This window comes from Triturus cristatus, chromosome 1_2, assembly GCF_964204655.1.
Source record: "Triturus cristatus chromosome 1_2, aTriCri1.1, whole genome shotgun sequence".
NCBI lineage: Eukaryota > Metazoa > Chordata > Amphibia > Caudata > Salamandridae > Triturus > Triturus cristatus.
This window is the reverse complement of record NC_140580.1, coordinates 1,178,264,654-1,178,287,853: the sequence shown is the minus strand read 5'-3', so window position 1 is coordinate 1,178,287,853 and position 23,200 is coordinate 1,178,264,654. Positions and strand designations below refer to the sequence as shown.

General features: G+C 45.7%; 1 protein-coding gene across 2 annotated transcripts in view; it reads left to right on the top strand.

Moving 5' to 3' along the window:
* PKN3 (protein kinase N3) overlaps positions 1-23,200 on the top strand; it is a 391,919-nt gene that overhangs the window by 303,741 nt on the left and 64,978 nt on the right. For both annotated transcript variants that reach the window (XM_085614062.1, XM_085614063.1), the window contains exons 16-17: positions 18,248-18,424; positions 21,160-21,222. In XM_085614062.1, the coding sequence (XP_085470188.1) occupies positions 18,248-18,424; positions 21,160-21,222 (240 nt within the window). The remainder of the gene's footprint in view (positions 1-18,247; positions 18,425-21,159; positions 21,223-23,200) is intronic.

Genomic DNA, 23,200 nt, shown 5'->3' with positions numbered 1-23,200 from the left:
GCCTTTGGTGTTTGTCTTCCGATTACGACGTTGAAGGGTGTCAGTGCTGCAGGAAAATTAATCCTAAAGCTTTAAAGAAACATGAGGCAAAGCTCTTCATGGCTTAAGCGAAGGAGAAGAGGGGTCGAAAACGTTGGAAGTCGTCGACTTCATACACTTCAAATTTAAAGAAGCACAAGAAGTCAAAGAAGAGGCATAGTTCTCGGCATCGTTCTTCGAAGGGCAAGGCATCGAGGTCGCCTTTACTAGCTCAGCGACCTTGGAGAAAATACTTTGTGTCTCCATCACCTAATCCGATTCACTCACCGGCTCCGAGGTCGCCGGCGTCGAGGGACTCTTCGATGCCTAAAAGTACTGCCACTTCCAGGAGGTCTCCGACGCCCAGGGAGTCTTCTCCTAATCATGTGGCTTCGCCTGTGGGGGCGCCGTCTCCACCGTCTCCGCAGCTTCCAGTTCGGCCTCAGGTGGAACCTGTTCAGGAAGGTACGGATCCTTATCCTCCTTTTACTGGCCCTGGATCGGATCCTACGCATTTTTTAAATGCAATGTTTGGCATGTTTGCCAGGGCCTCCCATCCTACTGGTGTGCTTTCGGGCCCAGTGGGGCCATTGGCCTTTAATTTAGGTGTGCCTCATCAATACGCCCAGGCACCTGTCGTGCCATTCATGCCGACGACTCCGGCTTGGCATTTTCCGGCGCCGAGGTCTTCCACTCCAAATCCTCGGACTCCATCTGTTGTCGAGTCGGCGTCGCCTCGGATTTGATCGGCGCCGAGGCTTGATCCTGAAGGTCCTCAATCGACGCCGATGCCGTCGTCCCTGGCGCTGCATGTGGTGCTGCCGACGCAGATTCTGAAGCAGCAGCGCATCAGGAGGGATGCGCAGAGACTACTTGAAGAAGAATATAGGCAAGAACAGGAGGAGGGAGAGATTGTAGACTCTGACGAATTTGAAGGCTTACAGAAAACCAGTGGGTTGGATACTTCCCCCCCCCCCCCCCCCCCCAGAATGGGAACTCTCATCACCAAAGGCTGGGATTCCACAGGATCTTGCTCCTTATCGTGTAGTTGTAAGGAAATTAGCTGAGTTGCTTGACCTGTAATTACCTTCAGCTGTAATAAAATCTTAAATTCTGACTGTGGTTCTTAATACGTCTTCTACAGTATCTGAGCCTCGTCTGCCCTTCAATGAGGCTTTGACAGAACCTATTTTGGAAGTTTGGCAAAGACCCTTGACTGCTCCAGCCGTTTCCAGGTCTATTGCGAGGAGGTACACGCCAGCTCCTGGGGATCCTGCTTTTCTGTCTACTCATCCATCACCTGAAAGCTTGGTGGTCCAAGCTTCTTGCTCAAAACAGTCATCTGGTTCCTTCCCTACCATCCCAGGGGATAGGGATTCTAAAAAGATGGAGCAGGCGGCAAAAAAAGTATTTTCATCTGCAAGTATGGCATTGAAATCTACTAATGGTACCGGTTTACTTGGAAGATCTATCCATGCTCTTATGGACTCTGTCAAACAGCTAGCCCCAAAGCTACCTGAGGATGATCGAGTTCATTTCCTTGAGGCACTTTGTGACTCTCAGGCTGCTGCCTGTCAAGTTATACGGTGGCCCGAGTAATGGGATCTTCTGTGGCAAGGAGACAAGCTTTGCTAAGATCATCTGGATTTTCTCCTGATGTTCAGGCAACCCTGTTGGATTTGCATTTTGATGGTTCGAGACTGGCACTAAGGCTGACTCTGCTTTACAACGCTTTAAAGATAGCAGAGCGACTGCAAGATCTCTGAGCCTTCAAACGCAGTCTAGAGGGTACGGCTACAAGCGGTATCAAGGTTTTGGAAGGGAAGCTTCCTTTCGTGGCCGCTAGCAGCCTCAGCAGAGTCCACAGCAGCAGAACCCCTTGTACAAATCGTACAGGGGTAAGAATAGAGGCAGTTTTCGAAAAGCCGCTCGGCAGCAGTCCTCCTCCTCCTCTCCTCCCCCCACCATTGGTGCCACAGGAAAGCAGCTCTAGATCCCCCCCATCTTAGAGCATGTTGGTCCTGTAGGAGGTCGGTTGTCCCACTTTCTACAAGATTGGAAATCGATTACTTCAGACCGCTGGGTTTTGAATCTTGTAGGCAAACGTGTAATTTTTTTCTGATTTCCGACTGCAGTAAATGCTGTCAAGTCACTGCTCTCAGGAGCGAGATTATGACTGTAGAAACCATTGGAAATGTGTAGTTTAGTTTTGTATTTTTTACGAAAAAAAATTTTCCCCAGCTCAGAGCTGTGTGTGTTTTGCACTGCAAAAGTGTGACAATGACTATTAAAATTTCGGTAATCCAATACAATGCAATATGAACCGTCCGGTTTTGATATCGCAAAGAGGATTATTCATCTGTGATGTACATGATTCAATCACTCCTTGATACTCTGTTAGAATGTCACAAACGTGAGCTTTACCTTCACGTCTGATTGGATATTGCGGTTGTGGCTGTGGCATAGATCGTAAAGATCTCATGAGCCGGTGAATCAATATCCCAGCCCACCTGATTATGGTACGCTGTTGCATGTTCCTGAGGGACATAACAGGAAAAACTCAAGTATCACGTCCTCCCCTCGAGAAGCGGCTAACACAAACGGTGGAGGCCAATCTGCCTCCGCTAACAAAATGTCATACGAGGTCAGATTCTCCCAGAAAACCGCTTTGATTGGACGCGGTATATCACCTTCAATTTGAAAAATAATCTCCTAGTCTGTCTGGGGGGGTAGCCCGGGTATCTGCTGTTTCTACTGTAATGAACGTATCAGTTGCCTTCAGACAGGGATGCAGTGCCTCCCGCACTATAGTAACCTCCACCGCGCTGTCTAGCAGTGTCACTGCCCATGTCCAGTCCAGGAGTTGCGTTCTCACCGTCTGAGGCATATCTCGCTGTTAAAGCGGCAACTTTTTTTTCCTGATATGGAGGTCTAAAACGAGGCAGGTCTTCTTGTTTGGCTTTAATGTCAAACTGTCGAGGTTGATCTCGTCCCTGTTGATTGACACAATCCTGGCGCTCCCCACCACCGACGTGAGAGTCCTGATCAGGGACCTGAAATCTCTCAGGAGTCTTAATTTTCGCGCGGTCGAGCATGTCATAAGTACACTCAGTAGACTCCAGTGTCGGTGAACCAGCACGCGCACCTTGCTTCTGTTGTTGCTGTCTCTGGTTCTTATTTTTCCTGTTCATTTAAGGAATGAACGGGCAACTGTCTTTATCAGTTTGTGCCTTTTACGTTTGAGAAAGCGTTTGAGTAGAAAGCTTAACTCCCACACTATTGCGGCCTGTGGTTTTATAAGCCTTTGCAATAATCTTTGGTAATTTGCGCGGCTTATCTGCGTCTGCCACAGCCTCCAAGCAGTTAGCCACTTGTAAGCTGACAGCGTCACGCTTGACATTGGAAAGAATCATATCAGCAACCACGTTGAACACCCTCACCAATCTCATCCCTAGCTCCAGACCCGCTTCGGCTCCATGCTCATCTTGAACACGTTTTATCACGGAAGGGAGTACAATCATGGAGGGAGTGCCAAAACACTTTGAATATACCGCCGCAAACACCTTGCCCCAGGTGTTACAATCGGCGAGTTCGGGAATTAAGTCTTTAGGCAAACTTCTAGTCAGGATTCTGTGTTTTCCAACAGGAGTGCTATTTGGAAAAACTGCCTCAATCTGTCCAAATTTTTCAGCACGCCAATAAGGGAACTCATCCTTATTTTGTGGACGCTTGCCCATCACTGAATTAACCATTAGAGGACTGATCGTTACACCACCAGGACCCGCAGGTTGCGCACAGCAACGCCAGGTGATCCCACCTGAAAGTTGTGCGACAGTAAGTGTACAACAGCTCTATGCACATGTATCAAGGATGTATGTAATACATGGAGTTCTGCAAGGGCCTAAACGGACCGGCGTTATAGGGTGAGGAAGAGAGTCATTAAACCAAATTTGGTGTTGCCAAGTTGTGAGCGGAACCTCAAGAGTACTATAGGGTCTATAGTCCCGCATATGGTGTGGCGGTGGCAGTATGTGTGAAACAAATCGTCTGTCCCATCAACTGCCGGAAAGGTGACCCGAGAATAAAACACCTTGAAGCGGAATGCTGGATCAACTTTCACAACAAAGATAGGCGCGGACCCCACATCAGGCACTCCATATTGAGCCAAATATGCCCTGAGCTGTGCGCCGTTAGGAGGCGTAATATGAACCGCCATAATCAATAGTTAGACAATAACCTATGCGTGGCAGCGTAACAACGGGTAAATAAGAAAAAGAGAGACCTTTGAAAAACCTATAATATATATATATCCCAATATAGGCGACTAGTCACAGCTGACTCCGGAAACAGAAATGAGGGTATTGTGGACAAGCACAAACACTACTCAAGAGTCTCGCAGATAAGAACCAGACCAAACGTTGGCGGCGCCATATTGCGGGGATTCTGCACCTACACAGAACTATGTGAAGGAAAACAGGACCTCGTTGTATAGAGGTGTACCAACCTATCACCTTAGTACCCAAAATCCCCAAACCGACTAGCTATAGTGTCTCATTCGTTCTTCTCCAAAATCACAAAGCTACAAATGATTAGACAATCCAGAACACAATACTCCCGAGACTCTCAGGAATCGCAGTAGCAAGACATACCCTTTCGCTTGCTCACGTACTTGTTCACAATAAGAATTGGCAGAATCACTGTAATAGTTTAAAATGCATATTTTAACTATTGTGCTCTACAATACTGTATACGAGCCACTACCAGCAGTAAAATGCATAAACTCAATACAATTAGCATTGTTACAATTCCATAGAGTAACACGCATTGAAAATGCAATAGGTCTCGCCTTTAAGTTAAAGCCATTTCCTTTGCTAATGGTATTGTATAACAAAGTAAATGGCTTTAACTTAATGAAAGGAGAGACCTATTGCATTTTTAATTCCTGAAATGACTGCAACATGCCATTTCACATAATTCCGTGCCATTTGTGGTAAAAACCGACCGGGAAGGCATGGGAACAACAGAATGCGAGTGGCTGCTCTTCATGGTGCTTTTGTTGAATGCGTCCTCGTGCCAAAATTTTACATGAGGGCTCATTTCGCACTAAAATAGAGCTCTGAATGGCGAACTTGTCTTTCCCATGATTAGAAGTAATTTTGTGTTCATTTTGCCAAAATTACGTGCAGTTATGTGAAATAAAAATTTGTGAATTTCACAGACCCCTCGTGAAAAGGAGATCTTTGTTGCCAACTCTATCCATGGCTGCAAATGTCACTCTGTTTCCAGCTTTCTCCCTCTTAAGTCCCACCTTTCACCACCACTCGCCCTCATTCTTTTGTTACTTTGATGTTTCTTTATTTCTTTCTTCTTTCCATTGTCTTTCTTTTCTTTCTTCACCTCTGTTTTCCTCTTTTTTTCTTTCTTACTTTCTTTTCTTTTTCTTTCTTGATATAGGGCACAAGGCATCTTTCATCCTCCATGTAGTGATACCAGATGTGTAGTGGGGGGGGGTGTAGAAGTAGGGCCTAGAAGGCTTGAGGGAGAGCAGGTGGGAGAGGGGGCAGCTGTGTGCAAGACACGAACAGGCCCCCACCTGTCCAAAACACAACCACAAGGCGCACAGTCCACACGGCAGCTCAGATAGCAACATACCCACGAACACAGAACATGCACAGCAACACTCAGAACCACACACGCAAACCACTACACAACAAAGCACACAGCAATGCAGATAGTAAAACAGAGAAACACAAATAACACGCAGAATACATAGCAACATCCACACAACACCCAGTTTCTCTCTCACACGCACACACAAGTCCAGCGCCATTATAATTTGAGCAACAAGTTTTAGAGAAATGCAACATGACCCTTCGTTAATGTGTTTGTGGTTAGACTTAATTCCACACTGACGCACCTTAAAACCACATAAGTATACATGTTAGACTAAAAATATACGAGACTTCTCATGGACGGGTTAGTCACACAATCATTTAGTTATTTAGTGCACTGCTCACTAGTGTGTGAGCCAAAGTATATTTTTGGGAGGTATCAGTAACAGCTTCTAAACAAATAGCAACTGCACAACACTCAGAACTGAACAGAAACACAAGCTGACATGCACAGGGGTGGAGCCAGCCCGCAAGGGCGAGACGCATTCTGGGGGGGGGTGGGGTCACCAGAAGATACTGGATCTCACAGCCCCCACCCACAGAGACAGTCCCATAACCATCTGGTGACCCCCACCTCCCATAAACGGAAAGCTATCTCAGGAGAAGTAAACGTTTTGGAAATAACAAGTCTGGCAGACACACACACAACACGCCCCCCACCCCGACCACCCCCCAGATACGTGGTTCTGTCTGGGTATTCATATAGAAAAAAATGCGCCCAGCGAGATACATATACATATCGACATATATATATATACATATACATACATACACAGACCGGCAGATGTACACGTATTTAAACTTATAGCACACCACACACACACACACACGACGTTAATCTGCAAGACTAATACACATACGTTCCGACAGAGCCATAAATGTACAAGACAGATACACATGTATAGACAGATCAATAAATAGCATTAACCCTAAATATGTTGTAATATTTGTGGGGAGTTATATAATTTCTGCACCCAAAAAAGTTTGAAAACGGTGTAAGATTCTTAATAGTGGATCTCGGAAGAGATTTAAACCCTCCATAGCACTCTACGAAAGATCCAACATACGGCCAGTGAACCTGGACTAGAGGCGTCGGTCCGTTATTTACTTCTCATACAAGATGGAATAACTGGACAGAGGGAGCTTAGCAGATAAGGAAGCAAATAAACTGCGTAGTGAAAGCAGCATTTTAAAGCGGCATATTTGGTAACCGTAAGAATAAATAATAACAAGAAGCTGCGTAGTGAAAGTGGCATAGTGAAAGCGGCATTTTTAAGAAACGTGCCGGTAACCGTAAGACTAAATAATAGCAACAAGCTGCGTAATGAAAGCGGCACAGGACAGAGAGAGCTTTGCAGATAAACAAGGAAGCAAACTAGCTGCGTAGTGAAAGCGGCATTTGAAATCGGCATTTTTGGTAACCGTAAGAATAAATAATAAGCTGCGTAGTGAAAGCGGCATTTGAAAGCGGCATTTTTGGTAACCATAAGAATAAATAATAAGCTGCGTAGTGAAAGCGGCATTTTTGGTAACCATAAGAATAAATAATAAGCTGCGTAGTGAAAGCGGCATTTGAAAGCGGCATTTTTGATAACAGTAAGAATAAATAATAAGCTGCGTAGTGAAAGCGGCATTTTTAAGAAACGTGCCGGTAACCGTAAGAATAAATAATAACAACAAGCTGCTTAGTGAAAGCGGCATAGTGAAAGCGGTATTTTTAAGAAACGTGCCGGTAAGAATAAATAACAATCAAAACACACAAGAATGGGCACCAAGTTCCACGCCGTGCAGGAAACAGCATTTACGTTGCTATGACACCAGAATGCAAAATGGCGTTGGGCTGTCCACAGTCCCTATGGACACGCGCATGCTGTTTGCTATGGACAAATGGCAAGAGCAGCCACGTTTGTCCATGCAGACGCGTACATGAAAGCCCTCGGCAGAATCGATTCCAAAAAGAACTCGCAATAGCGAGGGCAGCGCATGCGCTGCTTTCGCTAGGTGAGACCTAAAAATGGGGAAGTCATTATATAAAGTCAGTGGAAAATGGAGTATAAGGCCTAACCACCCTCCCCTTGACTGGAAAAAGTTTATTTATATAGAAGATCTCTGGGCTTTGTCAGCAGACCCCATCCTTAACGCCTAGATGGAAGGTTTACATCTTAGGAACAGCATAGCTCTTCTTCCTGGAAGGGCTCTCTCCAGGTGTGTGTTAAAACAACATGCATCCCCGTAACATCAAAGCACGAGTCTCCAGCTGTGCAGCTGTGTTTAGCGTGCTATGTCTAGGTTCTAGGGCAGGGGTCTCCAACCTTTTCTGTAGTGAGAGCTACTTCTGCTCAAGGCAAGTCTTCCCGAGCTACTAGCAAATGTTATACCTGTAAAATAGTGACTAATCTAGGGACTGACTAGAACAGAATAACAAGGGGCATTGTTTATTGACCTTGCACATCGTGTTCGGACTAAACTCCAGAACTTCGCAGAGAATGTGAAAGGCAGGCAGTGCTCATGTGAAAGGCATAAACAGAGTCTTGCAAACATAGTCCTGCAGTAACGTGCGCAAAAGCAGCATCATGGCAGCAAAGCTCATGCTAACTTAGCAATGTCGACAATGACCCTAAGGGCCATATAACACCAGGTGTCAGAATATGTAAATTGAGATTTAGAAGAAAAGAAGTAAATGACTTACTGACTACATTAGAGAGTCCTCATACCACAGCACTCTAGGGAGAGGTGTGGTGCAGCGGCCAGAGCAGCTGACTTCAGAGTGCAGGGCTCACGGTTGGATCCCCAGTGCTGGCAGGCAGCTCAGCGTCCTGTGACTCTGGGCAATAGCTCACTTAATCTTCCCGACGGCCCCCAGCACCTTGAGACCTTAGGGGTGATTAGTTTGCACTTTACAAATACCAGATTGGATTGATTGATTGAAGGTGGCTAGGGTTGGGCTTACGGAGCTGCCCATACCCAAAGCGGTTCATTCACAAAGTTGCCGAGTGGGGCGCAGAACAACTTAATTGGTCTTAAAAGAAGCTAAGCCGAAAACAACTTTCAGGATAGTGAAAGGCTATTTTTCTGTTGGAGATGAAGACAAAAGTCTCATTTCCAGTCGTCAAAGATGATCCAGAAGCCAGTACATCACCAGGTCTTAGAAACCAGAAATGGTGCCTAGGAGCACGCTACTTTCGAGTTTTACACTGGTCTACAATGCTACCGCCTCTGAAACCACCACAACCACCTTTCATACCGCCAAGCAGCAAAATATTGGCTCTAGATGGACTGCTTGGATGGAGACATTTGATAAGTTCATTGATGTACTTGAAGAGACTGACAAACAGATTATCAAGTGTCTCAAAAAGCTTGCTGGTGATGGTGTAAAAATTCATGAAGAAAATGCCGGGAACTGACAAAGAAGTACATACCGTCCGATTACAGAAATGCTGAATCTCAAGTTCAATCCAATACCAAACGTTGATTACGAAAAATAACTTTTCAGTCAAGAACGCCAAAAGTTGGTGAAACCATTGATGAATTTGTAGAGACTCCATACACATCAAACACTGCAAGTTCAATGAATTCAATGATGAAGAAGCTGTGTCTTGCAGTTCTTGAGGGATGCTCGACAGATTCATTCAGATGACGAATGCTGAGAGCACAATACTGACATAACGCAATTAAATGGTGCAAAGATCTTCTCTCGCCTTGATTAAAACAAAGGTTATCAGTTGGAACTCGAAGAAGACTGCATGTACATTGCAACCTTTTCTACACATGTTGGTCTGTTTCGATACAAAAGACTCCGTTTTGATGTCATCCGCTGTAGAACTTTTCAATGACGTCATTCTAAGTGCCATACAGCCTGTTGTGAATGCTTTCAATTATAGTGATGACATATTGATTTTTGGAGCTACACAAATGGCTCATGATAAAGCTCTCACAAAAGTCTGTTTACTTACTGATACAAGTTTGACTTTAAATGCAGATAAGTGTGAGTTCCACAGGGTGCAGTTAAAGTTCTTTGGCCATGCATTTCAGATGGGGGTATGACACCTGATCCTGCAAAAGTACAAGCCCTGTCAAATGCTAACCCCCCACAAGATGTTTCTATGATACGTTCATTTCTTGACATGGCCAGTTAGTGTTCAAGATGCATATGAGACTTTGCTACTGTACGCGCTCCATTACGAGAGTTAACGAAGAAAAATGTTTCATTCAAGTGGTCACAAGAATGTGAGCGAAGCTCCAAGAAAACCAAACAAGCCATTGTAACTGCTGCTGAAATGGCCGACTTAAATCCAAAGCTTCATACAGAGGTTATTGTTGGCGCTAGTCCGGTCGGGTTAGGTGCTATCCTTGCACAGGAGACACCCAAATGCTCGAAGGCGTATTGTGGGATATCCCAGTAGAAGTTTGTCTCAGATAGAACGTAGTTGCTCACAACCTGAGAAAGATAGTTCAGCTGTGGTATAAGCTTGTGAACATTTCCATGTATTCCTGCATGGAAAGCCTTTTATGTTGTTTACTGACCATCAAGCTTTACTGACTATCTTTGGCAATTATACCATTGTGTATTGTCCAGGAACGGATCAAAATCCTGTAGACTACTTTTCCAGAGTGCCTATACAAGGTCAAGGTACTCCATCCAAGACGGCCGAAGTCTACCTTACTATCAATGTAAGGTCAAATACGCCAGCTGCCATATCGTTAGCCCAGATCCTTACTGCCATGTGCGTTCATAGTGACATGCTGAAGTTGAAAGGTATAAATACACATCAGTCATTGGACCAGCATACTCAACCTCTCAACAGTGATAGGGGATATCAAAAGTACAAAAAACGATAAAGATGAACTGTTTATAACTCTGGAAGGAGTTATACTGCAAGGGTCGAGAATCCTAATTCTGGAGAGTGTAGGACAGAAAATAATTGAAGTGGCTCACAAAGGATGTCATGGTATTGTTGCCACCAAGAGAGCTCTCAGAAATCGGGTTTTGTTCTCCATATTTAAATGAGAGGGTTGAAAAGGAACTCAAAGCCTATGATCTATGCAACTGCCTTTAAACAAATATTACTCCACATACTCTTACCATGTCGGAACTCCCTAAGATGCATCAACTTCTTTGGTCCACTCAATAATGGACATTATCTGATAATTGTGGATGAATACTCAAGTTTTCTATCACTAGAGGAACTCTCATCCACAACTCATGAGTGAGCTATTGAGAGACTAGATGTCATTTTTAGGTCTCGGCTGCGCTTGCGCAGTCTAGCTCCGAGATTTAATGACTTGGAGAAGAGGGGCTTGAACCCGCCCCTCTTCTACCCTGTTCTCCATTGGCTGGCCTCTTGAATGCTGGCCAGCCATTGGAGAAGAGGTCAGTCATTCCGATTGGGCCCCGTCCTTTTCGGATCAGGGGGCGTGTTTTTTGCAAGAAGTCTCATTCTCTCCTCCAGCCAATGGCTGGAGGAGAGAAAAGACAAACACGCCCCCGAATCCGAAAATGCCGCTGCCTTTCTCCGAGGCATTTCTGCTCTGCCTCGGAGAAAGGCGGTGGTGTCTTCCGGTGCCCTCTTTACTTGTTGGCTTACAAATGGGGTCTGTTGGCGTGTATGAAGATGTGCTAAATGTCAGTGGCTACCACACCATACTTTAGTCATACATCTGTCACAGTGTGCTCCAAAGTGCCCCTCCTTACCTACCACACCCTTACCACTCTCCAGCTGATAGGGCGTGGCCCATTTGCTTCACTTGTTTGTGTGCCCCCCGAATGGCAGCACCCCCTCTCTGAGAAGTGTCCCCGCACCATCGTGAGGAGTACAAATCTCTCAGAGGGCGGCGCACAGGTTGTTTGTAAAAGTGTCTTTCTTCGGTATTAGTGCAGTGTGTGCACTACGTACACATCGCAGTAAAGTTCTCAGGCCCCATCGGAATGAGACTGCTCGTCTCCTCCCTGCCTTCCTCCTCCTTGTTGAACTGGTGAACATTCACTTTCGGTTTCGGTTCCGGGGGAGGGTGAGGGCTGGGAGGGCAGTCAGAGAGGACACAGTCGGCTGCAAGCACTCTTCATGGCGCTGCTAGACATCTTCCGGGGGCCCCGGGACTGGACCCTGCCCCTGGACAGTACCAAGAACGACAGGAGCCAGGGGCCCTGCAGGGAGCTGCTCGGGGGCCACATGGCCCTGCCTCGGGGGCTGGAGGTAAGGAGGAGCGGGGATTCCCGGGCGGGGAGGTACCTCTACACCAGCTGCTGCCAGGGGGCACCGAGAGCACCAGCCTAAGACGTGTGTATGCGCCAGGGACTGGACCGTAAGTTTCTCGTAGAAACTGCATCTGATGAGCAGGGGGGGCCAGGCCCGGCCCGACGGCTGTAGCGAGCTCAGAGACCCTGCGCACTTCAGTGCTCCCTTTCTGCTCTCAGAGGCACGTGTGTCTGAGGACTTGAACTCCAGAAACTAAGGTACTTTCTACCACTGATCCTGCTGGAACACGCCTGGCTCGTCACCATGCCTGTATGCACACCCCTGGGGGTGGAACTGTGTCCGCATCCATGTGGGATTCACGTTTCGAAATCCCTGGGAGATTTAAATGTCTCTCTAACCTTAGGGTGTTCAGTTGTGTGTAAAGCTCTAAGTTGTATGACTGCTTCTATATCCCTGGGATATTCTCCCTAATCTTAGGGTGTTCGGATGTCTCTATGCCCCTAGGGTGTATGACTGCTTCTATATCCCTGGGGTATTTGCATGTCTCTCTAACCTTAGGGTGTTCGGATGTCTCTATGCCCCTAGGGTGTATGACTGCTTCTATATCCCTGGGGTATTTAAAGTCTCCCTAATTTTATGGTTTTCGGATGACTCTATGCCCCTAGGGTGTATGACTGCTTCTATATCCCTGGGGTATTTGCATTTTACTTTATTTATTTATTTGATTTAATGCGCTTTTATATAGCGCAGACTTTACCCGAAGGTGTCAAAGCGCTTCACAATAGGAACAGTAATGATACAGAAGGGGAAAAATTACAAGTGAGCATGTTACAAAAGCAAACGTTACGTTACATGAGGCAATAGTGACAATTGTGCAAGTATCAAGAGCAAACAGAATACAAGAGGTAGCAAACGATACGTTACAAAAGGAACAAGCATTTACAATGCAACGGTCTCGGCATTGTTAAAGTTAGAGCTATTGGCATTGCTCATGACAATGCCGTTTCTTTAAATGTTTTAAAAACAAAAACATAAACAAAAATAATGTCATGAGCAATGCCAATAGCTCTAACTTTACCAATGCCGAGACCATTGCATTGTAAATGCTTGTTGTGACATGGGGGGGGTTCCAGCCATTTTGAAGTCTGATAATGCCCCCCCTTTTAGTAGTCGAGAATTTAAGGATTTCCTGGAGCATCTGAACGAAAAGCATCAGAAGGGTACACCTTTATGGCCACGGGTCAACAGACTTGTTGAGTGTTTTGTGAGGCAACTAACGAAAGCAGTGCAGCGTTCAACTCTTGAGAGGCTCAGTTTGAAAAAAACTGTATTGAATCCTACCCTACGAGCCTATCGTTCAACATCTCACTCGATCTCAGGTGAAAGTCCTGCGACTTTGATGTTTGGGAGAGCAATGACAACCAAGTTACCTCAATGGACCAACAAAAGAGCAGGAAATGAGAACAAAACTCGTACAAAGGACTTGGTTAACAAGCAGAAAACGAAAGTCCATGCAGAAAAGAGGCGACACGCAGGGAACGTCAAGTTTGAGAGGAGATCTAGTGATGGCTCGACAAATGCGAAGAAGGAAATCTGATGCTCTAAATGATTGAGCCTTTCCACGTAGTGTCCACAAAGGGACAGGAGGTGACTAACCAACGTCCTGGAAAGTCTGTTACCAGAGACTCTTCTCACTCTCGGCATTTGATTCATCGGTCTTCTGATCGAGATGATGAAGCAAAGACTGAACCTGAAAACTCAGTGACTATTACCTCTTCAAATCTTTCAAAATCTGACACTGAAGATGATAGCTCCCAGTAAACAGATCAGGTCAAATAATTGAAGTGCCAAGAAGGTCGATTGAAGAGATGTACTTGTACATACATCTATCTTGTTTTGTAAAGCATTGACATTTTTCATTCAACAGAAAGGGAAATGTAGTCTCTTGCGAGTTTTATGGCTAAACCCTTTGGTTCCTAATGGACTCCGTAAAGCTGTGACGTAGTCGGAGTGGAAGCCAAAGAAAACTTATTCTAGAATGTTGAGTTCGCCGTTACACGCAGACGAACAAAGGTGTATATTATTAACCTCCATGTGTGGCGTTGGTACCCAGGCTGGGGAGGATGCTACAGGGTGAGTGCTGGGGCTAGTGCTGAGGCTCCTCTTAGGAAAGTGATGAGTCTATGCAAAAAGAAAGTACAAGTTAAATACTTAAAATAAATGACAAAGTTTGAATAATGGCAATAAAAATAATTTTGTAAATTAAAGAGATTAAAAAATGCAGGATGTAGAGTTTGAATCAAACTTTTTCGACAGAGGCAGTAGTTAAAGCCGCAGCTCTTTAAGATAAATGTATTTTTTGTCCATCTTTTTATTATTACAATTAACACTGTACAATATGGAATAGCATAATGAAGTTAAACACTATGCGTAGCAATAATCAATACAATCTAGTTCACAATGTATTCCAGATTTCTCATCACCACCATTTGAACTGAAACCCACACATGTTAGCATCCACACACACACATGTCCACCTCATGTTAGCATCCACACACACATACATCCACCTACACATGTTAGCATCCACACACATCCACGCACACTTCCGTTAGCAACCACCCTCATACATCCATCTACTCATGTTAGTATCCACACACACACGTATATACATGCACACACATTAGTATCCACACCCATACACACACATTTTAAATATTATTCAAATCTATTTAGCTTTCAGTCGACTTAAGTCAGTCACTGAACCATTTTTTTAAAAGACAAACTATCCAGCTTTACCTGCTGATTCAGACCAAAGTCACCAGGAGTGAAGAATGGAAATGTTCACATTTGCCACAGAATATATGTATTGTACTTGCATTTATATAGCAAATACTCCTTCTGATGAGGTGTTGAAGCATCTTTACGGCAAGCTATTCCAGGAACCATGGTTAGTGGTTAATGTAGTAGGTTTTTGGGTTAGTGATTCTAACCTCGAGTTCCCAAATAAACCCTTCCAGCTTTCTAACACAGTATAAATATAGTTTCTTTGGCAGGGGGTAGAGGTTCTTGTTTCAATCGGTGCATCTGTGCAACAGCTTCATTTATCTGCGAAAGCCGGTGGATCTTGGACAGTTTAGAAAGTAACTTAAAACCTGGCTATTTACCACATAACTACTGGCCAAGAGTGCTGTTGGACCGCTACGTTTTTAGCAGCTGGACACCATTTAGGGAATCGTGCGCTTTGAAAAAAATGTAATAACAATAATCTATTACCCCAGTATCTAGAGATGGGGTCAGAAGAGTTTAGACACTGTTAAGAAATGTAACAAAACAAAGCAGTTCTGTTAGTAAAATGTTCATTTGGCTGTTATCTGCAAGGCTGCAAGTTGCAAGTCAATCCACACCTTTTGTAACTATTATTGTCTGATCTTTGATGTCGGCTGACTTCCAGTTTCTCCAGCAGTCAACAACCTCTTGAGAAACCGCCCACAGCTGCACATTTTATTGTTGGTATTTTACTGCAGAAGAGAAAAACAATCTTAATTGAGGGGATCCTTCCTGCCTCACAACCAACCTACCCATTCTTCCCGTCACTGGACATGGGGCTGAAGATATCAAAATGAACTACAGTAGTTGCCTTTGGTGTCTATCACCCTGAGATGCTGCTTTGCTTTAAGACCTTTTTGTTGGGTTTCCCTGTGTGGAAATCACAAAAGGCAGAAGATCCAAATATTGCCTGGTTCTCGGCTGCGACCACGGATTGGTCTTGCGTTCCAATGACTCTTGCTGGAGAATCGTTCTTATGTGTAAGTATTTTTTCCTTCTTTAGCTCTTGAAGACATATAGGCACCTTCTACACTGCATTCTCCAGGTAAGGATGATTCTATTCATATGTCTGAAGGGGCCTGATGTACCAAGGACACTGGAGCCCGTAGGTGACATAACCTTTCCTTCTGAGGGAAGCAGTAGTTGCACTTTTGAATCTGGGCATCATCAGAAAGTCCATGGGTCGCTTTCAGCTCGATGAGTAGCTTGATAGCATCCAGTTCGATAAGTAGTTAAATCGCTTTCAGCTCAATGAGTAGTTTGATAGCATCCAGTTCGATAAGTAATTCAATCGCTTTCAGTTCCATGAGTAGCTTGATAGCATCCAGTTCGATAAGTAGTTAAATCGCTTTCAGCTCAATGAGTAGTTTGATAGTATCCAGTTCGATAAGTAGTTCAATGGCTTTCAGCTCAAGGAGTAGCTTGATAGCATCCAGTTCGATAAGTAGTTCAATCGCTTCCAGCTCAATGAGTAGTTTGATCGTTTCTAGCTAGGTGAGTAGTTCAGTCACTTCCAGCTTGATGAGTAATTTGATTACTTCCAGCTCAATGAGTAGGTCATTCAAATTCAAATCAAGCTTTATTCGACTATTTGTAAAATAATCATAAAAGCACAATAAAAACAAGTTGAAACTAAATTTGTAAAATACTTTTGCTGAGAAAACTGGGTAAGCAAACACAGACATTAGCTAGTCGTTAAATTCTCAAAATTAAAACCACGGTTTAAATAAACAGTTTTTCTGCATGTAAAGACCGACCTTAGAACTGAGGTTACAGATAAAATTATGAGTTCTTCCCCGAGCGATTGCCAAAAATGCAGGTTGGCATTGACGCAGACCTTATGATCGAAGGATAGGGAGTATCCATCTCTTCCTTTGAACTTGATAGTATTTACAGAAAAATACAACATGCATCATAGTCTGAACTGATATCTCGTCACATGGGCATCTGTTTAGCACTCTAGACCAGTCGTTTCTAGCTAGGAAGCTAAGTGATCTATGAATAATGCCCAACCTTAAACGAGTGAGCAAAAATCCATCGTAGTCAAGGGTGACCAGTTTTAAATAGGGTTGCATCTTGGGCGAAGTCAGAATGTGTTGGTGGGCAAGAACTGTAATTCTGGTAATTTCTAAATTAAATCTAAACTTTTCAACAAAATGTCGACAACTTTGTTTAAAAACTTTCCTATTTAAATTACATAAAATGGATGGGTTATCAAAATAATCCTGGTGGCCCATTTTACACAAGAAGTCTTGGACGTATTTCAACCAGCCTATACAGAGAGCCCCATCTAGACCGCAGCAATCGATAATCAATTGGCGGTTCAAAATGGTAGGTCAGTCACTTCCAGTTTGAGTGATATGATCGCTTCCAACTCAATGAGTAGTTAAATCGCTTGCCGTTCGATGAGTAATATGATCGCGTCCAACTTGATAAGTAGTTCAATCGCTTGCAGCTCGATGAGTAATATGATCGCTTCCAGCTCAATGAGTGGTATGTGCTTCCCAACCCTTGACGGTGATGTCTGGAAAGTTCATTCAGTCTCTGCTCGCTGCACCAGAGGCATTTCTCACCAGCAGCTTCACACCTGGTCCACTCCACAAATGACCCCAAGTTGGTACAAGAGGGGCAACTTGTTGGCAGATCGTGGACAAGTACTGTATGCATTCACACCAGTCTCCAAACCAGGCAAAGAGCCACCATCTCATTGGGTGCTGCTGGCGCCCTTGAAATCTAGAATTATGGCGTAAATACACCTCCTCATGTAGTCTTTGTTCACTGGCTCGTTCTAAAACCGCCGATCCGATTATTTTGCCTTTATCCTTCCTTTTTCTGAACTGTTGTGAGGTGTGCGTGTCCTTCACTATGTTGAGTGCTGTAGATGTTGACTGTGGGAGAGTATGCTAAGGACATGGAAGGATCTTTAAACTACGGGAGTCTCTCTAGCTCAAAGGCCTTCGCTGAAATGTGCATTTTTGCTGTCCATGTTCTCAACGTTCATGGGACGCTTATACTGCTAGTCCCTGTGGTATACCTGATCTGTGGAATGGAAGCTTGTACATATGTTAACTCTGGTGTGCCTGTTTTTTGTGTCAGAAGCTCTTGCAGTGCTTCTCCCAATTCTGTACCTGATGTGCGTTAGTGAAGCTTGCACTGCTACTTCAGTACTGTACTTGGTCTGCTTAAAGAAAGCTTGAACTTCTGCTCCTCGAGCTGTTCCTGTACTCTGAGGGGGAATCCTGTGTTTCATATAAGACTTTTACATATGTAATGTGTAGAGAAGGTTTCCCTGATGAGGGTCTCTGAGTGAAGCTTGTGTCTACATTGTCTGGTGTGTTCGGAAGCTAAATGGAGCAATCTCCATGGCGATGAGTATGAGTAGCACCAAACTCTGAAAAGGAAGATATTCGCATTGCATAGAAGCACTCCTGCCCTCCTGCCTTCTCTTGCCTCTGCTCATTCCAGGTGTTTAAGCTGTGGAGGGTGCCTGCAGGATGATAGTTTTCTAAAATGCTTTCTTTTCCTCCTCAGCCTGATGTGCGAGAAGCGTATCTTTGAGTTGGTCACAGCCTCGCGTCACCCCTTCCTGGTACACATATTTGGCTGTTTCCAGACCCCGAATCACACCTGCTTTCTGATGGAGTACACTCCAGGAGGGGACCTGCTGATGCACATCAACTCGGACGTGTTCCAAGAGCCGTCTGCCAGGTGAGTGCGGGTCTCATGTAGGGGTGTGCATAGCGGGGTTCTCGCTTCCATAGTGTGCAAGCATTAATGTTTAGAGTGAAGGAATCCTTGGATGTACAGGCTGCCCATGACCTGAGAGTGTAGAGCAGGGGTCTCCAACCTTTTCTGTAGTGAGAGCTACTTCTGCTCAAGTAAAGTCCTCACGAGCTACTAGCATATTTTATCACTGTAAAATAGTGATCAGCTATGACACAACCTAAGCAAGATTATCACTAGTGTCCACCCAAGCAATAAAGGTGAGGTTACCACAAGAAACCACAGGATAAATGTAATCGGTATTAAATGCCTCTCCCTAATTGATGAAATAACACCCAAAGCATCACATGCCCTTGAGCCCAAAGGACATAACCACAGCAATAGGTCGCCCCAACTAAGCTTACTAAGATTGAATTATCTTTCAACTATCGAGCATTGCCATTTTTATGAGGGGGGCAGCCACCTTTGTCAGGGATAGCTACTAGTTGGCCAGTTTTGCTCCTAATATGTCAGAGATGGCTTCGAGAATGCCACAGCTAGACCACGAATGACAAAAATGGCCAAGGAAAACCCTTATTATGCCTAGAGGTCTCTTCAGAGCAGAGTCTGTCTGCAGACACCCTGGAGCTCAGAGCCTCGGCCTGTGTTGTGGAAATGAGGAGTCGCCAAGCAGATTGTGGCAAGCCTTGTAATAGATCTGGGTGTGGATTGTTAGGGCATGAGCGAGTGCTTAGTATTAGTCAGTATAGACTGGAAGAGAGTGAGTGAGTGAGGCTTCTGATAAATTCTGGACTGATCCATTATCAGGAATGCTTGGCTAGTGAATTCACTTCAGCAGAGGTTACAACACCGTTGATCATGACGCCCTGTCCCAGCACGTGGTGACCAGTGTGATTAATGTTATTATTGGATGATATCTGACCAACCAGATGCTGCAGCGGTCTAGTTTGTGTACTGCACCCCAATAAAAGAAAGCTGTGCTGTCCGCCCAACGCCCTCCATGGTTCTAGTTCTCTCCAGGTACTTTTAAACCTATTGCGATCCATCCCCTCCATGGTAGGGTGTGCATGGTTCAAAGGTCATGCTGATTGCACTAAGATGTGTGGTATGAACAGGAGCACTGGGGATCGGTGCCTTCTCCAAGCCATCGAGAAAGAGATGGGCCGAAATGTGCGTCTTCTAAATGCAAACAAGACCCAGCTTATACTAATTGGATCCCATCCTTTCTGTCTCCCACCATCAGTTAAAGAATGAACAGTTGATGTGTTAACGATAACCTGAGGGTTCTTTGCCCTTGTCTTTTAAATTGTTTCATCCATGGTGGTCACTTCTTTCGAAGAAAAGGAATTGTTTTCACAACACAAAGGATGTGTTGCTTTGGCACTCTTCACACCAGTTGATAACGTGTTGTTTCGAGGTTGGGGGGGGGCGTTCCCTGTACATAATTACTTGTGGTTCTTTCCTTGGGGTGCAGGTAGGGCATTGGGGTGGGACAGAATGGGTGCAAACTCTGGTAAAGTAAGTTACAATCGTAGTTATTTCCTGAATGTTGGATTTCGACAAGAGAACCCCCATGCGTTGTGGGCATTTGTAGAAGCTTCTGCACTTTTTCTGTATTAAAAGAAAAAGGGGCGACGTAATATTGTCAATCCTTTGCTTCACAAACATCCGGCCCAAGCTGGGCAGATTAGAGCAGGTCCTCCTTGAGCCCAGGGATAATGTGAATCCAACGTCCGGCCCAAGCTGAGCAGATTAGGGCAGGTCCTACTCGAGCACGGGGATAATTTGAATCCAACGTCTGGCCCAAGCTGAGCAGATTAGAGCAGGTCCTACTTGAGCCCTGAGATAATGTCAATCAAATATCCGGCCCAAGCTGGGCAGATTAGGGCTGGTCCTACTTAAGCCCAGGGATAGCGTGAATCAAACATCCAGCCGAAGCTGAGCAGAATAGGGCTGGTCCTACTCGAGCCCAGGGATAATGTGTATCAAATGTCTGGCCCAAGCTGAGCAGATTAGAGCAGGTCCTACTCGAGCCCAGGGATAATGTGAATCAAACATCCAGCCCAAGCTGAGCAGATCCTACTCGAGCCCGGGGATAATTTGAATCCAACGTCCGGCCCAAGCTGAGCAGATTAGAGCGGGTCCTCCTTGAGCCTAGGGATGATGTGAATCGAGCTTCCGGCCCAAGCAGAACAGATTAGAGCAGGTCCTCCTTGAGCCCAGGGATATTGTGGATGGTGCTGATGGACAACAGCTCTCTGGAGGGTCTCCCTTCTTGATGCACTGGAGGTGGGAGACAGAACTTAGATCATGGTCCCTGTCTCTTTGTGCACCTCAGAGAAAGGACAGCTGTTGGAGTGTATATCTTGATGTATTAAAAATAGAATCATTATGCCCCTGTACCTCGTAGGGTTTTATTCGCCTTGAGGGTACTTAAATACGTTTTGCTCAGATGTGGTTTCTTTCTGAAATTGTGTTTCGGAGCATATAATGCTGAGAGGAGGCTGTGTTCTCTGATCTGGTGATCCACGTTGGTCAGATGCAAATGCTGCCTAGTATGGTTCATCAGCAGCAAGGCCCAGAACAGGGAAGGAGTGTAGGATTGAGACCTCCTGTGGTGCGCTCAGAAGCTGGATACGAACAGGCAGTGACCTCGAGGTACCGCCTGAGTTTGCTTGTGTTTTCACATGTTGGTGATGAGTCTCCCTTGCTGTTCCCAGGTTCTACTCGGCGTGTGTTGTTCTAGGTCTCCAGTTTCTACATGAAAAGGACATTATTTACAGGTAAGGGATCCATGTGCACTTTGTACTGATTGGGTTCTGAGGGAGCCGGGAGCAGCTGGGGCACACGTGTGTTTGTTCTGCATATCCGCTTGGTTTCTCTCCAGGATGTTCATTTCATGCGTTCACCAATGGAAGCAGCCCTAGAAGGAATGTGTCTCCTGACTTCAGGAATGACCCTCTTTTCTACCCAAATGGGCTACAACTCAAGTGCCAGCTGTGAATGTGCCTGTATGTCAACCATTTCTATCATTCAAGTGCACAGCATACCATTTTATTTAGGTCTTAACCAGCCCAGTTTCCCAGATATTGTAGGATTAGTAGAATAGAGTTCGAGGCATATGAGCTGCAGATTGTACACTTTTGCATAGATCGCCATCTGGTGTTGGGCCCGGATGTTTGCACTTTGTTTTTCTTCTTGGACAGTCTTTGGAAGTCACGAGTTCGGTGACTCCTCCTTCGGTCCGTACTGCGCATGGGCTTCGGCTCCATCCTCAGATTGTTTTTTCCGCCATTGGGCTCGGATGTGATACTTCGTGCTCCGGCTTCGAACCTTTCCAGTTCGACCTTCGACGGAAAATCCTCGTCCATCGAGATTCTTAAGAGAAATCATCTTCTTCATCTCTCTCGGCGGCACTTTTCGATTCCAGACATCGGCACCGGCCTACGGGCCTCCCTCGACTCCGGTCTCGGCCGATGGAAAGGACTCCCTTCAAAAAGTGCCCAAAATGTGGGTCTAAATTTCCCCACACCGACCTCCATCAGGTGTGTAACCTCTGCCTCTCTCCAGAACACGAGGCTCGAGACTGCCCCGCCTGCAAGTCTTTTCGATCGAAAAAGACCATCCGGGATCAAAGAGCTCGACGCACCATGGCGCACTCATCGACTTCGGCTCCACCCGACATCTTCGGAGACGACACCGGAGCTTCGGGGCAGCAGCACACAGAGCAGGAGGAAGAACTCGTCAGCGCTTCCGAGGCCGACGACTCTGACCTGGAGGAGATAACACTGGCGCAGAGGGTCGTGAGTACTTTACCCCCTCCAACTCCCCTACCCACACCGAAAGAGACTCAGGTTACACCTTCGCCTCTGGGCCTAGGGAAAACCAAACATACAGCTTCTATCACCCCACCTTCGGGCCCGGTGTCGAAGCATCATAAGTCTCCCGGCGGCTCGGGCTCGAGCCAGCCTACTCCTGGTGCCAAAAAACACCGTTCGGCACCGAAGAAAACCACGCCCAGTTAGGCTCCGAAGTCATCGGGCTCGAAACCTGCACTCTCGGTGCCGATAAAGCATAAGCATAAGTCCCTCGGCACCGACGCTCCGGCGCCGAAGACCGCCTCGGCACCGAAGAAATCGGAGACCCCGAAAAAGCATGGCATGGAGAAACCATCGAAGCCCTCGGCTCCGAAAACATCAGCACCGACAGATGATTCGGTGCCACAAGAACTATTTACGCCTGATCCTTATCAAAAAACTTTAACAAAGGATCCAAAGACTGGTCATTTAACTTTGTCTTCCAAAAAAAGACATTTACACAAGCCAGATCCTCCTCCACCGCCAGAACGGAAGGACTCTGCCACATCCCCCTTCAGAGTACCCTCTCCACCACCTCCTCCACCTCCTCCACTTTCTCCACCTCCTCCACCTCCCATATCTCCACCACCTTTGCCTCACCGCTCTCCAACCCCATCTCCAGACCCTGATTATGCAGATCCAGATTATGACCCGGCAGACGCCCCAATAGACCCCACACCTCCAGGGACACCAGACCCATGGGAGGATTACCACAACCCCGATGTGCCAGATATGCCTCAGGATGACATTTATCCATCCAGGCCGTCTCCTCCAGAGGACTCCCTGGGGTTCCACCACTTAATACAGCGGGCGGCACACTACCATGGGGTAGAATTACATAGCGAGCCAGTTGAGGACGATTTCCTGCTGGACACTTTTGATACACAAGATAAGGCCTCAGCAA